At 38.8% G+C, this 26,549-nt stretch overlaps 1 protein-coding gene across 1 annotated transcript in view; it reads left to right on the top strand.

The window, feature by feature from the left end:
- Positions 1-26,549, top strand: part of glb1l (galactosidase, beta 1-like) — a 230,377-nt gene that overhangs the window by 112,216 nt on the left and 91,612 nt on the right. Inside the window, exons 5-7 of the mRNA XM_028807592.2 lie at positions 11,311-11,405; positions 17,514-17,694; positions 18,542-18,600. Of these exons, the coding sequence (XP_028663425.1) occupies positions 11,311-11,405; positions 17,514-17,694; positions 18,542-18,600 (335 nt within the window). The remainder of the gene's footprint in view (positions 1-11,310; positions 11,406-17,513; positions 17,695-18,541; positions 18,601-26,549) is intronic.

Genomic DNA, 26,549 nt, shown 5'->3' with positions numbered 1-26,549 from the left:
ATTGTGACTGGTCCTTTTCTGACTTAAAGACTGCTTTGTCTTTGTCCCCAGTTCTGTGGAATCTGGGCTTTTCTAAGGAATTAATTCTACAGACAGATGTGAATGCATTTGGTTTGGGAGCATTACTCTGAGTTTCCCTGGATTGGAATATCCCATCACATTTCTGAGCAGGAAATTGCTTGCCCCGGAGTGTAATTACTCAACCATCGAGATAGACCATCGCAATAGATTGTTCGGCAATCATGTGAGCCATGGAGGCACTCTGCTACTAATTGTGAGGTAGGGGGTTTACCATGGTGACTGACTACGCTCCACTCCAGTTCATCTGCAGGCTGAAGGATACAAATTCTTGGCTAATTAGGTGGTTTATTAGCTGTTGATGTTCACCATTGTCCCAGTTTTGCACACATCAATGTTGACGTCCTCTCTCTTCTGCCTGAGCCCGACTTACACTGGTGTGAACAAAGCTTGGGGTGTGCACTGAAATTCTGTTAACTTAGGCAGAGATTGGTTGTCCGCCGCTTGTGCAACTGCAAGTTTGGAAGCTCACCATGTAATGTGTCTGTTGCCCAATAGTTGAGGTGTGCAACATTTAAAACCGGCCACTGACCTAGCCTTGCGCTCAGCCTTCCTGCACAAGGGAGGAGACAGAAAGTATCTGTTCTTTTGATCTTAGAAGGAAGCTAATGCAGGACAATGTCATCCTCCCTGCTAGCATGCTGTGTGAGTTTGAGTGACAGCTCCTGTTTGAATAAATTGAGAACGTTCCTGTCTTCATAACAATAAAGCTGATTTTTTTTGGAAACCTGGACTCACTTCCTTCTCTTTTGTGCAAGTCTGTGACCCACACATCACATTATAAACAACCAAATGGAGCTGTTCGCTATTGGTATCAGAACAATTGGACTGTGCCTTTCACTTTTATTTTCGTGAATACCCAATTCAAGCATCTGCTTCACCTCTTCTCATACCACAGTCCTCTTTGCTTTTAATATATGGCACATCTGGAACGGACACATCTGTACCTTAACACCAGACTCAGTCACAATTTTATATTCAGCAAATTCAGTCTGGCCAGGCAAGGACAAAAAGACATCAGATTTCCATCCAATCAGTGACTGTAACTCAGTCTACTGCGTGTCCATCAAATCATTAGAAATAGCAACCTTAGTCTGAGAGACTTCAGCAGCATTGGCCACCACCTCTTCATTAGGGCCATGCCACTCTTTCAAAAGATTAACATTGTAGCTGCATTTGTCCCAAATTACCAAAGTTATGCAGCTTTTAATTCTGCATTGTGCTTCATAGGACAGTTCTGGCAATAGTGTGATGCATGTTCCAATAATTCCACAGACCAAAGAGCTTCTTTTTAAAGGTTTTAGTAAAAATTCAAGGAAAAACAATTCACACAAATATAGAGGAAAAGGTGATATTAAAAAAACAGAAAAGTTCGTGTTTAAGAAACATTCTGTTTTAGGCTTATATATCTTTTATCATTTTTCTAAGTTTGGTCACACAGTCGTTAAGCACGTAAGTACATTCAGAAAGTTGTATGCCAATCTACTAATTGCAAACTTGTATAACAGTCCATGTTAGCAGTGAGATTGTTTCTTAGCTGGCTTAATTAACACTCTGTTTTACAGATATAGTTAAGAAAGTTCTATTTTGTGTTAACTTACAGTGGGTAAAAGGCTACACTATATCTCTACGTGTTCAGCTCTGATTGTTAGACAGGTGAAAATAATTCCATACATTCTGACTAGATTTCGTCCTGTTTTATCTTGAAAAGGACCAAAATAACCAACTTCAACACTGGTGAAAGGTGGTTGGTCAGGTACCAAACGGCCTTCCAGCAAATCTGCCATTTTTTGCTGACCTGCTTTCATGTTGTGTCTTCTGCATGTTGCAAATTTTGAAATGATTTTCCTCATAATTGAGTTAGCTTGAGGTATCCAGTATTTTTGGTGCTGCTGTGAAAGCATATAATTGAGCCCACAATGTTTGATTTCTTTATGAATGTGCTGCAATATAAGAGAAACAATATGTGAACATTTGTGGAGAACTGCAGGGTGTTTAGATTTTAAAAAGTCAATTCTGTCTTTATGTGGCAATTCTTTGATTTTACTACATTCTGCAAAAATATCCTTGTTACTACAAAATACACAACGTTTTTGAAATGCACAGACAGCTGTTGCAGTCTTTTTGATTGAGGTGTCTTGATTCCCCTTTTCAGCAGTGTCGGTGGTACCTGTAGCCAAGGTGCTTCCTCCTCTCTGACAGCTCTTCAGGGGAAGCTTTCCCTTGTCGATCATTTCTTTTTTTCTCCTTGAGTATATGGCTTTGATAGGAAACATGGTGTACAGCATGCAAAAATCTTTTAACCTGCTGGTCTAGAAAGTCAACAAAGTGAACAAGTCCGGCGCTTTGGCTTTCATTTTCCTCTGTATCACAAACTGCATTTACCCACTTGTTTTGCAGCTGGTAGGAAAGCTTTGGGAGTATAGTACGGATGTTTGCATCATATTCTTGTCCATTTTTCACGTTATACATAATGCTCCTACAGCTAGTAAGAATCAGTGTCCAAGCTGTGTACAATCTCGATGTATACAGCTCTAATTTTTAGACAAGTGAAAATGACTCCTTACCTCATCCTCTTTTAACTTAAAAATGATAAACGTAACTAACTTCAATACTGGTCAAAGGTTTTTGGTTAGGGACCAAATGGTCTTCCAGCAAATCTGCCATTTTTGCTCATCTGCTTTCACGTTGTGTCTTCTGAATGTTGCACATTTTGAAATGATTTTCCTGTGCAACCATATAATTGCACCCACAATGTATGATTTCTTTATGAATGTGCTGCAATATAAGAGAAACAATATGTGAACGTTTTTGGAGAACTGTAGGGTATTTAGCTTTTTCTGGCATAGCAGCTTTGTTGAGTCTACCTCCAACTCTCAGTATTTCATCTTGTATGAGTGGGACAAGTTTAAAAATGTGATTGTTTTCTATATAATCCAGTTTACCTTGGGTGTTCTCCAACACGTCCTACAGCACAATCTAATGCCCTGATGAAGTCTTTATAGGCCAATAGATCATCCTAAATAAAGGGACATGTCTGTGTGGTACGTCTGTACGTGGTGCAGGAAGTTAATCTTGCTTCAATGACTGCCCTCTGACCTCAAGCGACTGCCTTCTGATTTTCAGTTTGCTTCTGCATGATCTCACATATATCCCACAAATCCTGTTAGACACTCTGAGTGTTGTCATAGACAAATTTTCTTCAGAAAAAACAAGCAGAGTCTTCAGATAGGCAGTCAGAATTAGACTTTATTGCACAGCATAGGAAACCATTGCAGAGCACATAAAGCCTGTCTCAGTTCATGAAGTGAGTCCCTTGCTCTAGGCAGCCTTACATTTATTACAATTCTTATCTCAAAATACTCCCTCTTCACACCGTTTCCCATCAACTGCTTTACAGGGTTTCTCATGGTAATGAGTGCTCAGTACCTTTTCTCATAACAATTACCTGGTCCAGTGGACTTTCTCACAATAATTACCCTGCCCCGTAGACTTTCCCATAACAGTCTCTTTCTCAGTAGACCCTCTCATAACAATTTTCTTGCCCAGTCCACCTTCTCATAAAAAACACTCCGACTTGAAGGACATATTTGCCACCTTGATATTAGCATCACCCACTAACCCTTCCCTGCATAGTCTTATTGACTACATCTAATCTTACTATTACTTGCTGGAATGTGCACTGTCTACGACAACAACAGCATTTATATATATAGTTTTTCATGCAAACAGTGCAACTCAAAGTGCTTTACAAGACAACAAGAAGAAAGTTAAATGAAAAAAGAACAAATAAGACTAGGCAGGATGTGCAGGGGTCCCAAGGCCAAAAAGACTGCCCAGCCACAATGGGCATTCTACCTAGCATAAAAATTATTAAATCAGTCCTCTTGAATTTCAGGCTTCACATGATTGTTTTCAACAATACTGGTCTTGTAGACAGCTGGGACACCCACCTTCAATCCCTCAATGCAGGGGAGTGCATTGCTCAGGTGGTGGCGGCGCATATCACCACCACAGAAAAACTGGAAAAGACAGCAGAGAATAGTAGAGAATAATATGGATTGTGCACCCCTGAAGAATATAATTCTATGCCCACATAGTCTATCAGGAATACAACTAAAATGTAACTACAAGAAAGACATAATTGGTTTTTAGCAGTTTTTAAAATGATCCACAGTACTAGCCTGGTGAATTTCTGTCGGTAAAATATTCCAGATTTTGGGTGCATAATTGCAAAAGGCCATCTCACCACTTCTTTTAAGTTTAGCTCTTAGAATAATAAGCAGACCACCATTAGAAGATAACACAGGTAACCAATGTAACAATGCTAATACTGGTGACATGTGCTCAGATTTTCTTTTTCTAGTTAAGATTCTGGCTGCTGCATTCTGCACTAATTGCAACCGATTGATGTATTTCTTTGGTAGTCCTGTTAGGAGTGAATTACAGTAATCTAGTTGACAAAAATAAAAGCGTGAACTAATTTTTCACCTTATAAAGTTATAAGTCCTAACCTTTGCTATATTCCTTAAGTGAAAAAAAATGTAGACCTAATAATCTGGTTAATATGCGATATAAAGTTTAGGTAAGAATCAATAATTACCCCTAAACTCTTATCTCAATCTTGACTTTTAACCCTACAGAATCAAGTTTATTTCTAATACTCTTGCTATATTCATGTTTGGCAATCCCAAAGATTTCTGTTTTTTCCTTATTTAGCTTGAGAAAGTTACTACTCATCCATTCGGAAATACAAGTAAGACATTGGATCACTAAGCCAAGAGTGTCAGGGTTATGAAGCGGTATCGATAAATAAAGCAGTGGTGTCATCTGCATAGTTATGGTAACTCACATTGTGCTTTGAGATAATCTGACCTAATGGAAGCATGTACAGTAAAATGAAAAAAAGCAGCAGAACCAGAATAGATCCTGGTTGTACACCATATACAATATCATGGGTCTCCAAAGTATGATCAACACAACTAAGAAAGAATTTCCTACCTGTTAAGAAAGACAGAAAACCAGTATAAAACACTGCTGGAGAGGCCCACAAATTGCATAAGGTGATTTATAATAATGCTGTGGTCTGTGGTGTCAAATGCTGCACTCAAGGCTAAGAGAATAAGAACAGATATACAGCCTCTGTCCGCATTAACCTGCAAATCATTTACTACTTTAACCAAAGCAGTTTCTGTACTGTGATTTGTTCTAAAACCTGACTGAAATTTGTCAAGAATAGCATGTTGAATCAAGTAATCATTTAGCTGCTTAATTACTGCTTTTTCTAGAATTTTTAGTTGTGGTGAAATCTCTCCTATTTGCATTAGAGGCTCCTCCCATGCCATGTCTTTATATGCAAATCATATCGTTAATTCCTGAACCCAGCCACAGGGGATGCACAAACCAGTGTGTTTCTTTGTGCTGGTCCCAAGCCCAGATAAATGGGGAGGGTTACGTGAGGAAGGGCATCCAGTGTAAAATTTTGCCAAATCAATATGTGGACAACAATACAAATTTCCATGCCAGATCGGTCGAGCCCCGGGTTAACAACGACCTCCACCAGTACTGTTAGGCAACAGGGTGCTGGTGGAAATTGGACTACTGTTGGCTGAAGAAAAAGAAGAAGGAGAAGAGGAGGGGGGAGACGTGTCCAGAGGCAGGAGGAGAGCAAGAAGGTAAAGAGAGTGGAACTGAGGATAGGAACTTTGAATGTTGGCAGTATGACTGTTAAGGGGACTGTTAAGAGAGTTAGCAGATATGATGGAGAGAAGGAAGGTTGATATATTATGCGTGCAAGAGACTAAATGGAAGGGGAGTATGGCCAGGTGGATCAGAGGTGGGTTCAAATTGTTCTATCATGATGTAGATAGGAGGAGAAATGGAGCAGGGGTTATTCTGAAGGAACAGTATGTAAAAAGTGTTTTGGAGGTGAAAAGAGTGACAGACAGAGTAATGATTATGAAGCTGGAAATTGAAGGTGTGATGATGAATATTGTTACTGTATATTCCCCGCAAGTTGGGTGTGCAATGGATGAGAAAGAAGATTTTTGGAGTGAGTTGGATGAAGTGATGAACAGTGTACCCAAGGGACAGAAAGTGGTGATTGGAGCGAATTTCAATGGACATGTTGGTGAAGGGAACAGTGGAGACGAGGAGGTGATGGGTAGGTATGGTGTCAAGGAGAGAAATGAAGGAGGTCAGAGAATAGTGGATTTTGCCAAAAGGATGGACATGGCTGTGGTGAATACATATTTTAAGAAGAGGGAGGAACATAGGGTTACATACAAGAGTGGAGGAAGATGCACACAGGTAGATTACATCCTATGTAGAAGAGTCAATCTGAAGGAGATTAAAGACTGCAAAGTGGTGGCAGGGGAAAGTGTAGTTAAGCAGCATAGGATGGTATTCTGTAGGATGATGTTGGAAATCAAGAAGAGGAAGAGAGTGAGGGCAGAGCAAGGATCAAATGGTGGAAGTTGAAAAAGGAAGACTGCAAGGTTGAGTTTACGGAGAAGGTGAGAAAGGCACTGGGTGGTAGTAAAGAGTTACCAGACAGTTGGGAAACTACAGCAGATGTAGTAAGGGTGACATTAAGAAGGGTGCTTGGCGTGACATCTGGACAGAGGAAGGAGGAAAAGGAAATCTTGTGGTAAAATGGGGAAGTACAGGAGAGTATACAGTGGAAGAGGATGGCAAAGAAGAAGTGGGATAGTGAGAGAGATGCAGAAAGTAGACAAGAGTATGAGGAGATAAAGCGCAAGGTGAAGAGAGAGGCGGCTAAGGCTAAAGAAAAGGCGTATGATGATTTGTTTGACTGGTTAGACACTAAGGAGGGAGAAAAGGGACCTGTACCGATTAGCTAGACAGAGGGACTGAGCTGGGAAAGATGTGCAGCAGGTTTAGGGTAATAAAGGATAAAAGATGGAAACATACTCACAAGCGAGGAGAGTGTGTTGAGCAGATGGAAAGAGTACTTTGAGAGGCTGATGAATGAAGAGAACGAGAGAGAGAAGAGGTTGGATGATGTGGAGATAATGAATCAGGAAGTGCAACAGATTTAGCAAGGAGGAAGTAAGGACAGCTATGAAGAGGATGAAGAATGGAAAAGCGCTTGGTCCAGATGACATACCCATAGAAGCATGGAGGTGTTCAGGAGAGATGGCTGTGGAGTTTTTAACCAGATTGTTTAATGGAAGATTGGAAAGTGAGAGGATGCTTGACGAGTGGAGAAGAAGTGTACTGGTGCCAATATTTAAGAATCAGGTGGATGTGTAGAACTTTAGTAACTACAGGGATATAAAATTGATGAGCCACAGCATGAAGTTATGGGAAAGAGTGGTGGAAGCTAGGTTAAGAAGTGAGGTGATGATTAGTGAGCAGCAGTATGGTTTCATGCCAAGAAAGAGCACCACAGATGCGATGTTTGCTCTGAGGGTGTTGATGGAGAAGTATAGAGAAGGCCAGAAAGAGTTGCATTGTGTCTTTGTGGACCTGGAGAAAGCATATGACAGGGTGCCTTGAGAGGAGTTGTGGTATTGTATGAGGAAGTCAGGAGTGGCAGAGAAGTATGTAAGAGTTGTACAGGATATATACGAGGGAAGTGTGACTGTGGTGAGGTCTGCGGTAGGAGAGATGGATGCATTCATGGTGGAGGTGGGATTACATCAGGGATCAGCTCTGAGCCCTTTCTTATTTATAATAGTGATGGACAGGTTGACAGACGAGATTAGACAAGAGTCCCCGTGGGCTATGATGTTTGCTGATGACATTGTGATCTGTAGCGATAGTAGGGAGCAGGTTGAGGAGACCCTGGAGAGGTGGAGATATGCTCTAGGGAGGAGAGAAATGAAGGTCAGTAGGAACAAGACAGAATAAATGTGTGTAAATGAGAGGGAGGTTAGTGGAATGGTGAGGATGCAAGGAGTAGCGTTGGCGAAGGTGGATGAGTTTAAATACTTGGGATCAACAGCACAGAGTAATGGGGATTGTGGGAGAGAGGTGAATAAGAGAGTGCAGGCAGGATGGAATGGGTGAAGAAGAGTGTCAGGAGTGATTTGTGACAGACGAATATCAGCAAGAGTGAAAGGGAAGGTCTACAGGGTGGCAGTGAGACCAGCTATGTTATATGGGTTGGAGACGGTAGCAGAGTTAAAGATGCTAAGATTTGCATTGGTTGTGACAAGGATGGATAGGATTAGAAATGAGTACATTAGAGGGTCTGCTCAGGTTAGACGGTTGGGAGACAAAGTCAGAGAGGCGAGATTGCGTTGGTTTGGACATGTGCAGAGGAGAGACGCTGAGTATCTTGGGAGAAGGATGCTAAGGATAGAGCTGCCAGGCAAGAGAAAAAGAGGAAGGCCTAAGAGGAGATTTATGGATGAGGTGAAAGAGGACATGCAGGTGATGGGTGTAACAGACCAAGATGCAGAGGACAGAAAGATATGGAAGAAGATGATCTGCTGTGGCAACCCCTAATGGGAGCAGCCAAAAGAAGAAGAAGAAGAAGATCGTTAATTCCTGAATGATGCTCCAGTGAATATTACTAATGTCTTAAATTTGTTTAATAATTTGGGAAAATTGCTGGATATAAGATCAATTGAAATGAATTGACATTGTGCCCACTCAGTTCTAAATAGCTTATGAATAGTATTCCTACTATTATACCATAGCCAATCAATTCAGATATTTGGGGATAAATATGTATCCATCACTGAACAAAATAGTTACTTCAGACTGTCTCTGTTGTGACTGTAGATGGCGCTATAACCGTGCTTAACCCGACACAGACAGACACAGGAGGCACACTTATAAAAATACAAGTTTTTATTTTCTTTTCTTCGCCTGTGGGCAATGCCTTCCCCATTCCCACAGGCACAACACAGTCCCAATACACACAAGCACTATCCCAATCACAATCACAATACTTTATCTTTCTTTCTCTTCCACTCCTCTCCGGCAAACTTTGTCTCCCTCCTCCCGACTCTAGCTCCTGGAGTGGTGACTGCTGGCTCCTTTTATAATACCCCCGGAAGTGCTCTAGGTGCTCGTTGACCTACTTCCAGCAGCACTACCAGGTGTGGCGGAAAAGCTGCCCAAGAGGACTCAGCAGCTGTTGCAGCACCTCCTGGCAGCACACCCGGATTCCAACAGGGTTGTAAATAACTCCAACTCCCATGAAGCCCTGTGGGAATCCGAGGCAACACTGCAGCCCATGAGGGCTGCCATCAAACATCCTGGGGGAGGTGCAGTTCTGCCCACGCTTGTTCCCCAGGTCCTCTCAGTGAAGAGGTGACCCGGCCATCTGTGACACTGTATTTTGAATGAAATCAAGAAATCTCTCTCTTCCTTATCCTTGCTTTTTCTGACCCTTCTTGCTCAAATTGCTGCAATCAAAATGAATATTGTTCCCATCTGAATTTTGTTAATTCCACTCTCACCTATCTCACATTACTGACGCAATATAAAGTCCCGTATTCCTACATTTATTTGGAATTGTAGGAAACCACAGTTGAAATATGCCTGTCTAACTTGTGCAAAGATACTACTAGCCTGTCTTTGCCAGACTTTGAATTATATTATCTGGCTATTGTAGTTCATCCCTTGTTAGCTTGGCTACATATCTTTAAGTGTTTTCCCTATTGGTTACTACTTGAGTCCTCTATAGCTAGTCCATACAATCTAAGTAATATTCTATTTTGTAAATTTCCCGTAAGGTCTTGTAGACTCTATTTTGGGCCTGTTTTGACTCATGACATTCAGTTATGGCACTTGGTCGAGAAAAAACACCTATATTTAATAATTCAGCTATTCTAACTGGAGGACAATCTTGCATGTTCTCTCCTTGGACCCATCGGGACCCATTCCGGACTGTGCTTATTTCAGGAACTACTTGCATGCTTCAATCTGCCCTCCTCAGGTCACCTCTTAAGACCGACCAATGGTTTTGATTTACAGTCTAATCTTCCTTCCCATTCTCTGTATCTCTGTCTAACTATTCTCACTGCTAGCAAAGGTCCTGCATTAGCCATTTTCTCTGTATTATCCAAAGCCTCTTATAAACCTGTTTCTGTCACTTATGTGTGAACTAAAGACTCCATTACAAAAGCGACATATGCTGGAACACTGTGTTAAAAAATGTATGTTTGTCTTCCAAAAACCCAAACTATCAGTTTTCACAAGTTCAGATTATTCATAGAATATTCCTCACTCCTCAGAAGTGACACAAAATGGGCTTGGTATTGGATTCATTATGTCATTCCTGCTCTCTAGATTTCCCTGGTACTTTCCTTCATGTTTTCAGGGAGTTTCCACATGTCTTTGCCTTCTGGTCTGCAGTTGCCCATTTGCTTTCCTGTTTATTAAACTTTAAAATTCTGTTTTTTCATTCAGTCTTTCTCCTCACTGACGATTCTGCCTTTTCCTTTAATTACTGTTAAAAGAGAGTGTTCTTATTTAGTACTATAGCTACTAAAATCATTTTTGCATCTAGATGGAAATTCCCAGAATTGATGACCGCTCAACACTGGGTTGTTTCATTTTTTAATTTAATCCATTTAGAAATGTAAACTGCCAGAATTAATAATGCTTCATCTAAATCCATCTACCTGTGGAGGTTGGCCACTGATGCACTTAAAGCCTCTATATCCTGTAGCTTCTTTTTTGTTTTTTATTTTTGCACTTTTTTTGCTGTCAAGTATCTTTTGTGCTCTTGTATATCTATAGTTGAAACTCCAGAGCCCCTGGGAGTTCAGGTGGCAATGATTTTGTTAAATTTGGTTTTTTTTTTTTGTTTTTTTATGGTGTAATTTTCATTATTACAAGTATGTACTGGTTGAGATGAGGTTTTATTGTATTTCTTTTTTACTACACCGCTATTATGTTTGTTATTTGAAATGTTTGACTATTTATTTTTATCGATGGAAAACAGATAAAAATTTGATCACAAAAAATAGAAAAGTATTATAATGCATGAAGTAAATGCAAACAATTTCCAATTAATATGCAATTAATTTTGATAAAAAAATGTAATTGTATGATTAATTAAATTTTTTTCATTTGAACAGCAGCCCTAAAAGCACATGGCAAATACTTTAAACAAAAAAAAAAAAAGAAAAAGAATGTAGATCTAAGCCAGGGAAACTGCCTGGCTAAAACATAACAATGAGTTTCATAATATGTAGTCAAAATTGAAATTTTTAATAATTTTAATTAAGCACTTAAATATTGTTTCAGATTATCTACAGGCTGTTGATAATTGGTTGAATGTGCTTCTTCCTAAGATAAGACGGTGGCTTTACAGCAATGGAGGAAACATCATCAGTGTGCAGGTACTGTGTGGGGATTGCGGGGATTGAATAAAATCATTTTTGTTGCATGTAAAGGTAGAATTAAAGGGAAGCACAATGGCAGAGTAGTTGACAGAATTACAAAACAGTGCCAAAAGCAGGCCCTTGGAAAGTGTTTGACTAGAGTTTGTCCGACTACGGAGTGACCTCAGAAGTTAATAAATATTGTTTGATATAATTAGCATATTGTCCCATCTTGGTTAGTTCTGTTTGTGAAATAAGTGATTGTCTAAAAACAGAACAATCATGAACCCACCCAAGATCTCTTCTCTAAACTGAAAGCTGTGCCAAAAAGTTTATCTCTAGAACTTATGAATAAACCTCAGCTCTGTTGTTACCTTGCTCAAGTAAAGACATAAGAGAGATGTCTATAGTGGTGGCCACAAGAAATTCTTTTATATGAAGGTTGTTTTTGAAATTCTCTATGGTCTTCTTCAGGGTTATGTTGACACATGAATAAATGACTACTGCTCTTTATAAAATGACAAAATTAAAATCTGCTCGAGAAATGTGATCTTCTGCCTTTACCTGAAGTTACAGTATCTACTTAGCATTTTTAAATATGTGAAATTTTTATGATCTATGAATATTATAAACTAGCCAACCCGCGGCGTAGCATACGCCGCATAATTATTTATTGATGGGTGAACACTTCCTGAATGACACAGTTGTCCAAATGTGGTGGGTTTGAGGATATGACTGTGAGTGAATGAAAAGATGGAACTCTGGAGAGAGCAACATATAATTGTCTGTGACCAAAAACTGGTTTTGGCAGATACAGGCATATCGTTTTGAAAGTTTGTCCCTGTGCCTTATTAATTGTCTGCGTGTAAAAGTAAAAGGCAAATTTTAATCTGATGGGGTCAGGGATATCTGGGGAATAAGGACAGTTTGTGAGGTAGGAGCTACGATAGTTTTACACTCCAGTACATTGCGGTGAATGCTGGTAACAGTCTGTCTAGTGCCATCACAGAGACGTCTTGCTGGCATGAGGTTTCTGAGAAGCATGACGACTGAACCTGTTTTAATTTTGAGTTTATGTGTAGGCATGACAGTGGGAGTATGACTGTTAAGAAATTCTTCCGGGAATGAAACTTGATCTGCAGGATTGTCTGTGACGATGGAGGCAACGCTTGTGAAAGTTACTTCATCGGTAGGGATAAGTTTCAGTACTTGTTCATTAAGGTGTAGCGAGTCTTCGTTGGTGACGCTTAATATAGCTCGCGTACTGAGTTGTTCCGGAGTCACAGTTGAGAAGTCGATGTCGCCATATAGTTGTTGAACGGGATCAGAAATAAAAGGAAAACAATGTGAAGGTAATGGATGTGGGGGGAGGGTTAGAGTTGGTGGGCGGGGCTCTGTCGTGCGTGCCATGGTCGGCTGCTTAGTGAATTGTTGGTGGGCGGGGCTCTGTGAGTTGGCGGGCGTGGCTCTGTCTTGCGTGCGTCTTGCTTGCCATGGACTTAGTGAATTATATATATAGATTGACGTTGTGCACTTTCAAGACAGTGTCACCACTCATCCAGCTCCAAGTTGATGTCAAACAGCTATTTTCCACATCATTGTTTTGTCCCGTCAAGGTGAGTTTTGTTGAGAAATTGTCACATGGCACCAGATGATGGTGCTAGATAAACTGGCATTGAATTTGAATTGCAATGGTGTATCAGTGTTGTTCCAAATTACTAGAAATAATCCATATGTCATCAATATACTCCAAAACAAATACTCATAAATTATCTTGAAATCTGTCATCCACTAATGATTGGAAAATTGCCAAGCTGTCTGCTATATTCAAATGTGGTCCAGAAGCAATTTCTGAGTGGCCCAGCCCGTGGTTCCACCAGAAATGCAGAGAAAAACCGATAAAAACATAATTTGGGAGTCTTCAGGAATTCCTATATAAATTTCTACAATAGTGCAGACCATGAATGCAAAACTCTGTTTAGCCTAGCAACATGCAACCCACAATGCAGCATGTTGTCGTGTATCTAGAAGTGGTGGTAGTAGTTTATGATACAATGATTTTTTTTTTTGTTTTTGTTTTTTTTGTGATGGTGCACAGTGGTATGTATGTATGTTGTACTGGCACCACAGCCAGAACAGCTGGTCGTGGCATCAACTACATATTAAATGATTCTACCATCTATTGTGATTCTATAATCAATTGTATGCTAATAGTCAGATATATTCCAGTTTCATCAAGTGAGTGCGTATGTGGGTTTTTGCAAATGAATATAATTGTTATATTCAGCCCTTTGGTCATTATTCCAGTACAAGCGTAACCAGCCTCTCATTGAAATTCGTGGCCATCCCCTCAGCAGCAGCGTCTACTTAGAAATATATTCCTGTGTGCATTTCAACCTCTGACGTAATTTTTGCTGTGACTCCCTTGCACCCAGCATGGGATATAAACCAGCCTTTATGCAGCTCAGGTATATGCAAGGGTGAGCCCGTACCAACACATATTTCAACAGCACATACATTGAACAATAAAAAAATGGCCTTTTGCATCTTTTACAGTATAATAGTTTAAAGTTTCAATGATTTCATTCGCCACTGGCAAAGTAAGTAGAAATAATAATCGCCAAACCTATTTTTGGTCGCATTTGCGATAATTTTAGTTGCAGTCTGGAGCCCTGGTGGAACCATGGGCTAGGCCACTTGGAGGTTGCTTTTGGTCTGCATGTGGACTGTGGGCTACCATTTGAATAGACCTACTCTACAACATTATTTAGACAATATGATAAATTGCTTGAAACACTACCCAGTAAGACTTGACCGATTTTTTAATTGGTTCTGCTCCCCCCTGTGCTCAGTTTTAGCTATTCTAAATATCTCTTGGATTGCAGGTTTGATCATAGTGTTTGTTTGATATTGTTAGATTTCCTGCATGACAGGAAATTGAGTGATCAGGAGATGAATACTAGTAGAAAACTGCAGAGACAAAGTCAGGGACAGGATAAATGTTGATAAATTGGAAGAAATTTAAAGAAGTCAGAAATCAAACTCAGAGAAACAGGCAAGGTTCAAATAACATGAAAACAAACAAGAACTGAAAAAACAGACATAAAAAAAACTTAAAGCCCAAGAAAATATTGCAGAAACTCTTTGACTCTAACTTCTTCTTGAAAGTAGCTTTTATGTTCTCCTAACTCTGATGAGAGATTTACGTAGATCCGATATTTGGATGCTAGAAGGTGTTCACCACCATCTTATATAGACGGGGAGTGACGATATAACATACCACATTACATCTTTGTCATTTGGCTGGTAACCTGTATAGCAACAGTAAACAATATGACAATTGACATGCAAAGATTAATATAAACGGCAGATTGTATCAAGAACAGAGAGAATTATCGGGATACAGCTTCTAGCACATGCTGCCTGACCCATGGGCACAGTCAATTTGAACTTCTCCCATTCAGCAACCACTTCAGAGCTTTTCCTGTACAGACCTCGCAGTTCAGAAACAGTTTCATCCCAAGAGCTATAAACGCACTCAATCAAACCATCAAGTGCTCTTGGTAGAACTGTTTGTACTTATAAGTACAATTACCTCACTGTAAACTTGCACTGCAGTTGTAATATTGCACAACCTGAGCCACTTATGCTTTCATATTGTATATTTTTCATTGTTTTTTTTATCGTATTTTTATTATTATTATTGTTATTGTTGTTGTTATTTTACCATTTTATAGGAAAATAAAGTTTATGGAGGATTTGCATATTGAATCTCATTGTACCATACAATAACAATAAAGGAATTCAATTGAAGAGAGTGTGTATTTACAGATGATGACTACTGGCTTCTAAGTCGATTTAGATTTCCAGGCACTATCTTGTTGGAGCTCTTGATATCATTTTTAAGATGAAATGCATTAAAGTATATATATTACATTATACAGGTAAATTTTTAACTTAATTTAAATAATGTATACTGTTAATAATTATACGTATGGACACGGTGGACAGTGGTAGCGATGAACTGGCGTTCAGGGATTGTTCCTGTGTCGCGCTGTATGCTTGCTTGGACTGCCACAACCCTGGATGGATAGATGGATGGAATAATTAAATAGGAAGATATTTCAATGTTCTTTAAATGTTTTAAAGAATCGTTGTTATAAGCTTACAGATGGGTTGACATTTACTACAGAGCTGATTTTGTGGTGATTGATTACTTGGAGAAAGAAAAGGAATGACAGGAATTGGGGCTTAGTACATTTGATAGAGACATTACTGCTGCAATAAATTATTTTATCGAGGGTCATGCATGGTAGGAGGCAAGAGGAATCTCTGGATGGGGCACCAGCTCGTCTCTACCACTGTGCCACCGTGCCCACATGTTTTATACATGTTTTAATACCTATCATAATGAAAATGATATCACATATATATCTTAACATTTAAATTGTTCATAGGGCTGTAATATCACGAATGTAATGTATTCTGTGTCCTGTCGGCGTAAGAAAAAGCCTGTTTAAGAAGCACATGGTGATTCACACACAAAGAGTACGTAGAAGAACACATAGAATATGAAGCATGTAATGTGCTAATTTAGTTACGATGAGATTTGAGAAACTAGTAAATTAAATGATTTTAAGATGAAGTTTATGATGTTCTACTTTAATGACAAAATAAACTACGTGATTAAAGTGGACATTTCAACCTTTTTTTCTTCACTATGTCCCTGTATTTTTTCTTTTCTCTGTACCCTAATGTGCTTCCATATAACACTCAGATGGTGGGCTATAACTCATCCTTTTCACTGCGACTTAGATATCTGACCACTTCTTTTTATTTCGGACACTGTGTGTCTTTCTAAACTTGAACTTTCGAGTTTCTCCACCACTTTGTGTCACTCAATCAACTTACTTTTGTTGTTTATACCACTGCTTAAACCAACAAATAATATGTTTTTCCTTGCCTCTACTTGGTATTCGCTGAAATTCTTCTTTTTTTCCCTGTGCTTTTGCCATTGTCTTTTCACTGAGGCGTAATTCAGGTAGGAGTCGAGGTGGGACAGCAGGTGCATACACGTGCGTTACATTTCAAGCTGACCGGGATTTATGTAACAGAACAACGTGGAAGTTGCTGTACGCACAGACTTATGCATCTGGATTTTTTCATGCATACGTACATTTCCGTTTTTGTCTGTACCCCAAGTTTTAGTGTGAGTTCTACGTACGGCGTTATAGATGAGGCCCCAGATCCCTACCTGGTCTGCCCAGCTGAGGCAACTTTTACTTTAGTCAGAGCTCTAAGGTACCTACTGGTTTCAGCTGGAGCAGGTCTCAGAAATGGGGAGTTGGCAAAATAAGTATAGATATTTCAAAATTTGACCAGAATTCCAACAAGGAGAAGGATGACCGTAAACCTTCATTTTGTATGAACTGTACTAACAAAGAATCTTTATAAAAGAAAGATTTATTTAAAAGAAATACAAAGCAACAATGAGATGCACAAAATTGAAAAAGAGGCAATCCTAAAGTTTGTTTCACATAAAGCAAGTTCCCACAGCTTTTGTAGTGGTCCTTTTGTATTTAGATTCAGTTCTGTTTCCATGGTTGCTTTCTATTTTGTGTATTTTCTTCTTCCGTTCAGCATAGCAATTCATTATCAGTAAAAAAATTATTCTGTAGCACGCTGTCATGTACCTCAACAACTTCTTTCTGTATCACTGTTATAAGTGGATTTTGGTAAGTAGCTCAGAGAAGAAGAACCTCTGCTCTAGATCACCATTCATGCTGCTTTATACATTTATGTTAATGTAGACAATAATCATTCGTTTATTCTTTCTCAATGACATCCTTTCTGCATATCTCCACAACTTATCAAATGCCTTCTTTAGATTTTCTCATATATAAAACATCATTTTTTTTAGTTTGTTTATTACCTTCCTGAATTTACTTCATAACAAAAGGTTGCATCAGTTGTTCCTTTCCTGGACATGAAACCAAATATAATTTCATTAAATTTCAATGATAGAAACAGAACTGCTCTATTGAGGTTTTTAGAAAATAAACACTATAGCAGGAAAATGTGACAATTGTCTAAAGATTGTTTTTGTTTTTGACTTTTTACACAAAGGTAGAAAATGAATATGGAAGTTACTTTGCTTGTGATTATAACTACCTCCGCCATCTGAAAGTGATGTTCCAGTATTTCCTGGGAGAATCAACTGTCCTTTTTACCACTGATGGAAACACAGACTGGGAGATGACTTGTGGGACTCTGCAAGGATTACATGCTACTATTGACTTTGGAACAGGTGATCTGACTGCTGGGAGAAATTAATCTTTATGAAATACAGACATAGGAAAATGCAACAACAGACATAAACCCTGTTTAAAAAACATCTTCACTTTTATATTCCTCACATTCACATTATGATCACCTAGCTTTATTATTTAAATAAATGGAGATCAAAACATATGCAGGACAATAAAGCATGTTTTTCATTTCCTTTGTTGTGTCATAAAATTTGAAGAATATTATAAGTATACAAACACATTTGGTATGTATTTGAATATTTTTTTATTATTTTATACGTATTTCATTTTCCACAAATAGTTATTTTAAGTGCAGAATAGGCTGTAAGTAATGATAGAAAACCAGTTGATAACCAGACACAGTAGTTACACACTCAACCATGCAAAGCAATTTTAGGGTCACACGCAGATACTAAGGGTAACATGCAAGCTTCACATATATCATATCCAGGCTGGGATCTGATCCAAGGACTACAAAGCTATTAATAATTGTTCAGTATATGTTTATTGTTTGTTGTTTAGGTTATGTAGTACATAATTATAAAAATGTTTTGTACTATTTTGGTGGTACTTTTTTCACTTTGTGGGTTTTTTCTATGTTTTAGTTTGGAACTTGTGTTGAAGATATTAATGTTTTACTTATTTAAGAAAAGTGTGCTTATTTCAACAAAACTCTCATTTAGCTCAGAGTTTCACAATTATGTTTTAATCTCTATATTTTTACTTTCTGTGCAAACTTGTTAAAATATAGTTTGCAAAATGTTTACTACCATCTGTAGAATAAAATATAAAACTGATCAGAATAAAGCTCTATATGTGCTAGTTTATTATTTTTGATTTTTATAGACACAAATATAACAGAAGCATTCATGAGGCAACGGAAATTTCAGCCTAATGGTCCTTTGGTGAGTATTTTTTGATTTGTTTTATATAAAACACTAATAATTTTGCTGATTGATTATATCATCTAATTCATATTTCATGTCTGTGAATAAGTATTTTCCAATTCCCTACCTACACCAAATGTTTTCAGGCCTTGAACAAATTCTAATTTCGCAAAAATATTACAGAAACAGCACATTAGGAGTAACACATTTTATCCTTGTGTCATGTAGTGAATGAGCAAGGTTATCCAACACAAGGTAATAATATGTTAAAAAGTAAGGGCCCTCAGTTAAATCAATCCTGATCACGGGATAACTAGAGTCAGCTGATTACACAATACTAGGCTTGATTTTAGTCAGTCCTGCTTAATATAAACTTCACTTACCATTACAGAATCTCAGCTTAACAATTGCTTAGTACCACAATCAAAAGGTTTCTCTTGCAGAGATTGGTAAAACTGTACTTTATTTCTGTCTGGAAAGGCTATAAAAGTCATTTGTAAGACTGTGGAGCTTCACAGTATCACAGTGAACACTGTAATCAACCAATGGAAAACACTAGTACAGGAAAAGCTCTGAAGTGTTTGCTGAATGGGAGAAGTTCAAATTGACTGTGCCCATGGGTCAGGCAGCATGTGCTAGAAGGTGTATCCCGATAATTCTCTCTGTTCTTGATACAATCTGCCGTTTATTGAACAGTAGTAAATCTCCCTTGCAGTAGCTGGACTGTCAAAATTACTCAAAGGATGCAGTGTAAAATCATCCATCCAATGTACTGCAAGTTACTTTGCTGCAGCAAAGGTTAATATGTCCACAATCAGAAAAAAACTGGAAACGGTGTACTTTATTGGACAGAAGAAATCATTGCTAATCAAGAAGAACATACATGCTTATATTTTAATTTGTCAGAAAACACAAGCCTTTTGGGGAAAATGCTTTATGAATCATTTCACACATGTGGAATGGAAGACATGATGTAATGAAACGGTACATGAGGTTTATATAGAAAATGGTGGTAGGAAATGGTTTAATACAGGAAGTGACATTGAAGCAGATAGACGGAAGTGATGTAATCACGGAGGGCTGGAAAGTGACGTCATTGTTAGGAGCCAGAAGTGACGTTGTCATGGTGGAGCCAGAAGTGACATCATTGATGGTATTCAGAGATGGGATTGTTGTGTGGTAGCCCTTTTGGGAAACTGTAAGTATTGTGGGTAAGTTATGGTTTTTCTTCTTTGGTTCTGTTGAAGGAGAGAGAGAGAGGCATTAGTGCACACAATCAACCCTTTATCTCTTGTAATATCACTCACCTTAGGGCTTGTTGGCTGCCTCCTAAGCGCACATGTGTGACACATGGGTCCTGTAATATTTGGCATTAAACAAACATAATATTCCACAGTAAAAACATCATATCAACGGTGGTGGTAATATGATGGTAAAAGGATGCCTTTCTCCCTCAGCACCTGGAAAGCTTAGCATAATGGAAGAACTATGAATTCTGCTTTAAATCAGAAAAGTCTTAAGAAGAATGTCCATTCATCCAGCTAAATGATAGGATCACACAGTAAGACAGTGATCCAAAACACAAAACAGAGTTCAGATCAGAGAGGCTAAAAACAAGCAAAATTAAAATTTTGGACTGGCCTTGTCAATGTCCAGATCTTAAAACAATCAGTTCATGCTTGAAAACCTACCACTGTTTCTGATATAAATTAGTTCTGGAAGGAAGAGTGGGCTCAAATTCCACTACAGTTGTGTGAAAGACTGATACTGAATTGTAGGAAGCATTTGGTTGCAGTCATTGCATTAAACGTGTGGCACAACCAGTTACTAAGTGGCCATTTTTCACATGGTGGTTTTTGGTGTTGGATTATTGTGCTCATTCAGTACAAATTTAGTTCATTCAGTAAATAATGTATATTATTATATTATTATCATAATATTATTATAATAATTTCATGCATTGCTTTTTAATGTAAGTCTTCTGTGTTATTCTTCTGTTTGATATTTTGTGGTATTAAATTGAAATACACAAGACCAATTGAATTTTCCATCCCGGAATGGTAAAGCTATTCAACTTCCATCAGAAGTTGTTAACAAGTCTCCTTTATTCATTATTCTCTTTTAGATTTAATATCTTAACCTCATCACAGGAATTTACTGGCCTTAACTCATTCACACATTACAGGTCATCCTAGCAGTTCCCACTATCAATAGCATTCATACGAGGGCTTTCAGTTCAAATGTCAGTATTTGAATATACAGTGTAATTTACACAGTGTACAGTGTAATTTCAAATATACAGTATTATAAAACCATCTTATTCAAAGGCAAAAGCTGTCATTCAAATGTAAATGAACAGTCTTTACCTACTATTAATTTTGGTGTTGTGTTACTCTAGATAGAATATGTAGTGGCTGAAAGTGCCAGCAGATTTTTATTCCATCTACTTTCTTAATTAGTAGCCAAAGACTGCTGCTAATAGAACAGAGTTCTTTTGCTTAATTTTAATTGACTTGCTTCTTAAAACTCAGAATCCTTAATTATTTGTTTTTACTTAATGAGCTATAAAGATTTCCAAAAGGTATGTGCTGAGCATGCCTTGCTCCCCTACAATTTACTTCTGTTTCCTTGTGTAGCTGCCTGAACTCTTCTCTCTTTGCTGTTTCCAAAAGCTTGCTGGTAAATCTGCTTAACAATTACTTCCCCTATTTTGATATATATGTCCAATTTTCAGACATTGTTTCAAACATCTAACCTAAGAAAACAAAGACCTACTAAACAACCAAACAAGACTTTAAAGCATCATCCCTTGAGTCTCTCATGATCTTTTCATTTATATTAATGTCACAGGGCCACATGTGAGAACACTATAATGCCTTGCATGCTATATGTAAAAGTTATCTAGTTTTGCTGACTTGGAAAATTGCAAAGTATTATACAGTGATCCCTCGCTATATCGCGCTTCGTCTTTCGCGGCTTCACTCCATTGCGGATTTTAAATGTAAGCATATGTGAATATACATACATAATTTCAACGAATCTTACCTAATATCTAAGAGAATACAAAGGGTTTATGCTGTATAATTGTGCGTGAAATGTTTATAATAGTGTGGGAGAGTTTATAAGGGCTTAAAATATATAAAAATAACCATATAAACATATGGTTTCTACTTCGCGGATTTTCTTATTTCGCGGGTGGCTCTGGAACGCAACCCCCGCGATGGAGGAGGGATTACTGTACTTGACCTGACAAACTGCTGAATCAAACTTCTTGGTATTCTTGACCTGGTTTTGCTTGCATATGCATTCAGTCTATGAATTTATCAGTAAATTTCTAGGATAAAGTACATCTAAGAAGAGTTTTGGTTTCTAGTCAAATTTCACAGCTATCTTAACTATCATTTCTTTCAACATCTCAAAGTTGCTTTTCACATTAGTGACCACAGCACTCTCCTGAAAAGTGTGAAAAATTATGCTAAGAGTTTTTACTTCTGGATGTGCTCATGTCTTTCCTATCACATGCATTGAGTGAAAAATCATGGAGAATCCAGCTATCTACTACCATGAAATAAATGTCTTCCTTAAAGCCTTCATCTATTGCATATTAAATGCTGTTAGAAATGACAGCATATCTTTTTCAGTTGATTGGGAGAAGATTCCAGTTTTGGTGGACCAACCTGTTCAAAGCCTTGTAAAGCTTTACAGGGCTGGTCTGTCTGATAAGTATATGGTTGCCTCAGCTCTCAGACGGCCTGAATAAGATCGACCAGAGTCTCCTACCAGGGAAATTAAAGGTCTGGTGTTATCAGCTTATCTTGTACCCACGCCTGATGTGGCTGCTGAAGCTGTTCGACATCGACTCCGTATCAGTCGACAAGATGAACTCAAAAGCCAACAATTACATATGGAAATGGCTGGGCCTCCCTCAATGTCTTGCCAACACAGCAATTTTTGGGAGAAATACCTTGAAGCGTCCACTGAAATCCATCGGCTTGTGCTACTGACAGGAGAAAGTGAGGCTTGTGTTTGAGCTGAATCACCTGACCTGTCTGTCCAAAGTAGCAAAGTCGAAGTTCGCACAGGATGCAAGTGGAATGCAACTCGGGCAATAGACCAGGCTATTAACCAACTGAAACACGATAGTTGTAGTGGTGCAACCAGGCAGGACCGATCTTGCATGGGGAATACCTTGTAAATTATGGTCCAAAGCCTCAAAGAAAGAGAGGAAAGACCTGGTGATATGTGACATAAAGATGGAGGAGGATGGCTACGAAGTAAGGGCTGTAGGGCAGCAACAACAAGGGAGGTGGACTACCTGGGAGGCTGTGATCAACAGGACAGTCATCTGAATGGATATGTGAAGGATGCCCAAGCAAGGCTGAGCTTCCTGATCAGGGCCACTTATGACACCCTTCTGAGTCCTTGGAATCTGCACCTCTGATATGGCTCGGAGGAGATCTGCCAACTTTGCAACCGACAGAACCTGAGTTTCCAACATATTCTCTCTCTCTGTACAACAGCATTACTGCAATATAGATGCCGTCAAACTATATCCTGTGTAGGCTAGCTGAAATCCTTGAGGCATGCAAGTCGAAAGCAAACAGGGGCAGCCCAGTAACTTCACAGCAGCTGATTCACCTTCTTAGGCAAGGGTGCAAGGTTCAAAACAGCAACACAAGGATGTGGTCCCTCCTGTCACCTGGAGGAAAGGGAACAAAGAGGGCTGACCTAGACCATCAGTTGAAGATCCCACAAGAAATCGCCCCAACCTCTTTATGGCCAGACATCGTGTTCTTGTCTACCAAGAATAGGATGATCAGGGTGGAGGGCCTTCATTTTCCCAGTAGAAGTAGGTTGCAGAGGCTTCACTGGAACATCCTACCAGGGGTTTTTGAAGTCCCTTGGGGTTAAAGGCTCAAAGCAGAGGAAAGATCTGGTGGAGGAGGCATAAAAAGTTGAATTTCTGGCTATGGCATGGAAGGAAGGATAAAGCGTGGGGAAAACCAGGATCCTATAGGTGGCTGCAAAGATGGTAGGGAGACGTTCCCTATCACTGCTCCACCACCTTGAGATGTTTCAGGATTAAAGGAGTGAAACATCAGTGAAGTGTGACTCCCAGCCGATGACCCTGCAGCCAGAAAGGTGGCACTGTCGGAGGTGCATCAGGCAGAAATGCCCAACAGGTTTTCAGGTTGCAACTTTTGTTCAGTATGACCTTATATTACACTTACGTTCTGTTGAGACCTATCTCTGTATGATGATCTCTCCTTGGCATACTTCATTGGTCACAAGCTAAATATACACCTTAATTACTGTATATGAGTGAACAGATTTTTACCGACTTTCTACAGGTAATCACTGTTAAACCTGAATTCTTATTTTAGTTCAACTAAAATAATCTTTTACACTTTCTCACAACCAGCTACATCCAGGACACCACTGACTTCTTAAAAAAACTGTCTGCTTTAGGCCCTTTACCTGAGGGAACCTTACTGGCCACAATGAATGTTGAGGCACTTTACATAAACATCCCCAATGATGATGGCATATTGGCATGTGAAACGTACCTCAAACAACATGATTTACCCGCAAAGTCACAGAAATGATAAAATTCACTCTGACACATAATCTATTCTCTTTTGGACAAGATTGCTACTTTCAACAAATGGGGACTGCAATGGGCTGTCGGTTTGCACCTCACTATGCAAACCTATTTATGGCACATTTGGAGGAAGATTTCATGTCAATGTGCATCGTAAAACCAATGTTGTATCTCTGTTACATAGATGACATCTTCATAATCTGGACTGCCAGTGAGAAGGACCTCTTCCATTTTCATAATGAATACAATTCTTTTCTCCCCAACATAAAGCTGAAGCTGAATTACTCAAAAATAGAAGTCAGCTTCCTTGACACCACCGTTCAACTGACAGAGAACACCCTTTCAACTTCTGTTTTTCACAAACCAACCGACAGACGGACCTACCTAAGAAGTGATAGCTTCCACCCCAAGCATATAAGGCACTACATTATTTTCAGCCAAGCAATACGGTACAATCGTATTTGCTCAGACCCAACAGACCGGGATAAACAACTGCAGGAGCTCAGACAAGATTTCATCAGACAAGGTTATACCTCCAAAACAACAGACACTCAAATAAGAAGAGCTACTGCCATACCCAGAGACAACCTTCTGGAATATAAAAACAAAGACAACAAGAACTGCATCCCCCTTGTTGTCACCTACAACCCACATCTTGAAACACTTCGAAAAATTCTAAAAGAACTTCAGCCAATGCTAAACAATGACCAAATACTGAAAAATGTATTTCCTGAATCTCCCCTCCTGGCATACAGACAACCACCAAACCTTCAGCAACTAATTGTCCGAAGCTCCCTAAGTAAACCAACAGAAAATGGCACATCTCCATGCCTACAGAAAAGATGCAAAACATGTGCCCACATTTTTGATACAGACCGTATAGTTATACCACACTGCCGACTTCAACATCACATAAAGGGATCATTTTCCTGCAGATCATCTAATGTAGTCTACCTAATTCTCTGCATGAAATGTCCTGACACTGCACTCTATGTGGGAGAAACTGGACAAACACTCCGCCAGAGAATGAATTTACACAGGTTCCACATTAAACATGGCAACACAGATGTTCCTGTAGTGGCCCACTTCAACAGCCATGGACACTGTGAGAGGGACTTTTAAGTCATAGTGCTTATGGGCAACTTCAAAACACAGCAAGAGACAAAAGAATGGGAAGTTAAACTCATGCTAAAATTTAATACATTATAACATGGCTTAAATAAAGACAAGAGTTTTATGGCCAGATATGAGGATTGTTTACATCTCGCAGAATGACAGACAACCTGTCTACAGATCCACATTGTTTTGAAAAACTCATTACAAACTTCAAAGACTTTGTTGGACAGTTATCTTATCCAGAGATCTTGACAATACATTGTTCTTCTCTCTCTTGTTAAATTAACCCTAGCCTGAATGAATCTATAAATTTTTTACATTTAAGATTTCTCATTTAAAGATTTACCAATGTTGTTTCTTGTCCTAGAGTGCGTATATAAACACAGGGAACTCCAGTTTCTGTATTACATCCCGCCCGAAGAAGGGGCCTGAGTTGCCTCGAAAGCTTGCATATTGTAATCTTTTTAGTTAGCCAATAAAAGGTGTCATTTTGCTTGGCTTTTCTCTACACTTTCTCACATAATCTTTATTCCTGCAAAATAATTCATTGCCTTTTCTCAACAGCTATGGTGTCATTCTTGTCAGTTATCTGGCCTTTCACTGATATGGCTCAACTGTAATCAAAACATATTTTTGTTACAGTACCAGGGGCTTAATGACTTGAGGAGGGTCACAACTACAGTTCTTCATTCACCTTTAGTTTTCTTCACTTAGCTTACATTGCAATGTTTTTCCCATCCACAAGATGGAGTGGAGAGCTAAATTCTGCCCGATGTCACATTTACTGTGTATGCGTCACCATTCACCCTTGGCTGCCTTTTTGTCTACTACATACTAGCAGCAGTCTGTTTCTAGGAATTAAAAAAACTGTTATGCCCTTTTGGAGGTGACAGTTTACTTAAAATTAATCTTAATATGTATGCTTATACCTTAAAGTGTAATGCTTCCCTGTGAATCAGTTTTTAGGGCACAGCTTAAATGAAGGGTGGGTGAAGTATATGTGGTAAGTAAGATTAGGTGTATAGGCGAGTTTGTTTTTTTCATAGTCAGAGAAATTTCAATGGATTTATATAATAGAACATTTTTTTTGTAGTTTTTGGTGCTAAATTTGAATACCTTGGTTTTAAATAATTAAATTAAGCCTCGACAGGCATTATTTTAAATTTGGCAAAGTAGCGTTTAAAAATATAATCTCCATTTAGTTTTTTAAAACATTATGAAAAAATGTGTGGAGGGTGCTTAGACCATT

This window comes from Erpetoichthys calabaricus, chromosome 8, assembly GCF_900747795.2.
Source record: "Erpetoichthys calabaricus chromosome 8, fErpCal1.3, whole genome shotgun sequence".
Lineage (NCBI taxonomy): Eukaryota > Metazoa > Chordata > Cladistia > Polypteriformes > Polypteridae > Erpetoichthys > Erpetoichthys calabaricus.
The sequence above is the reverse complement of the archived record's forward strand: the minus strand, read 5'-3'. Positions and strand labels throughout refer to the sequence as shown.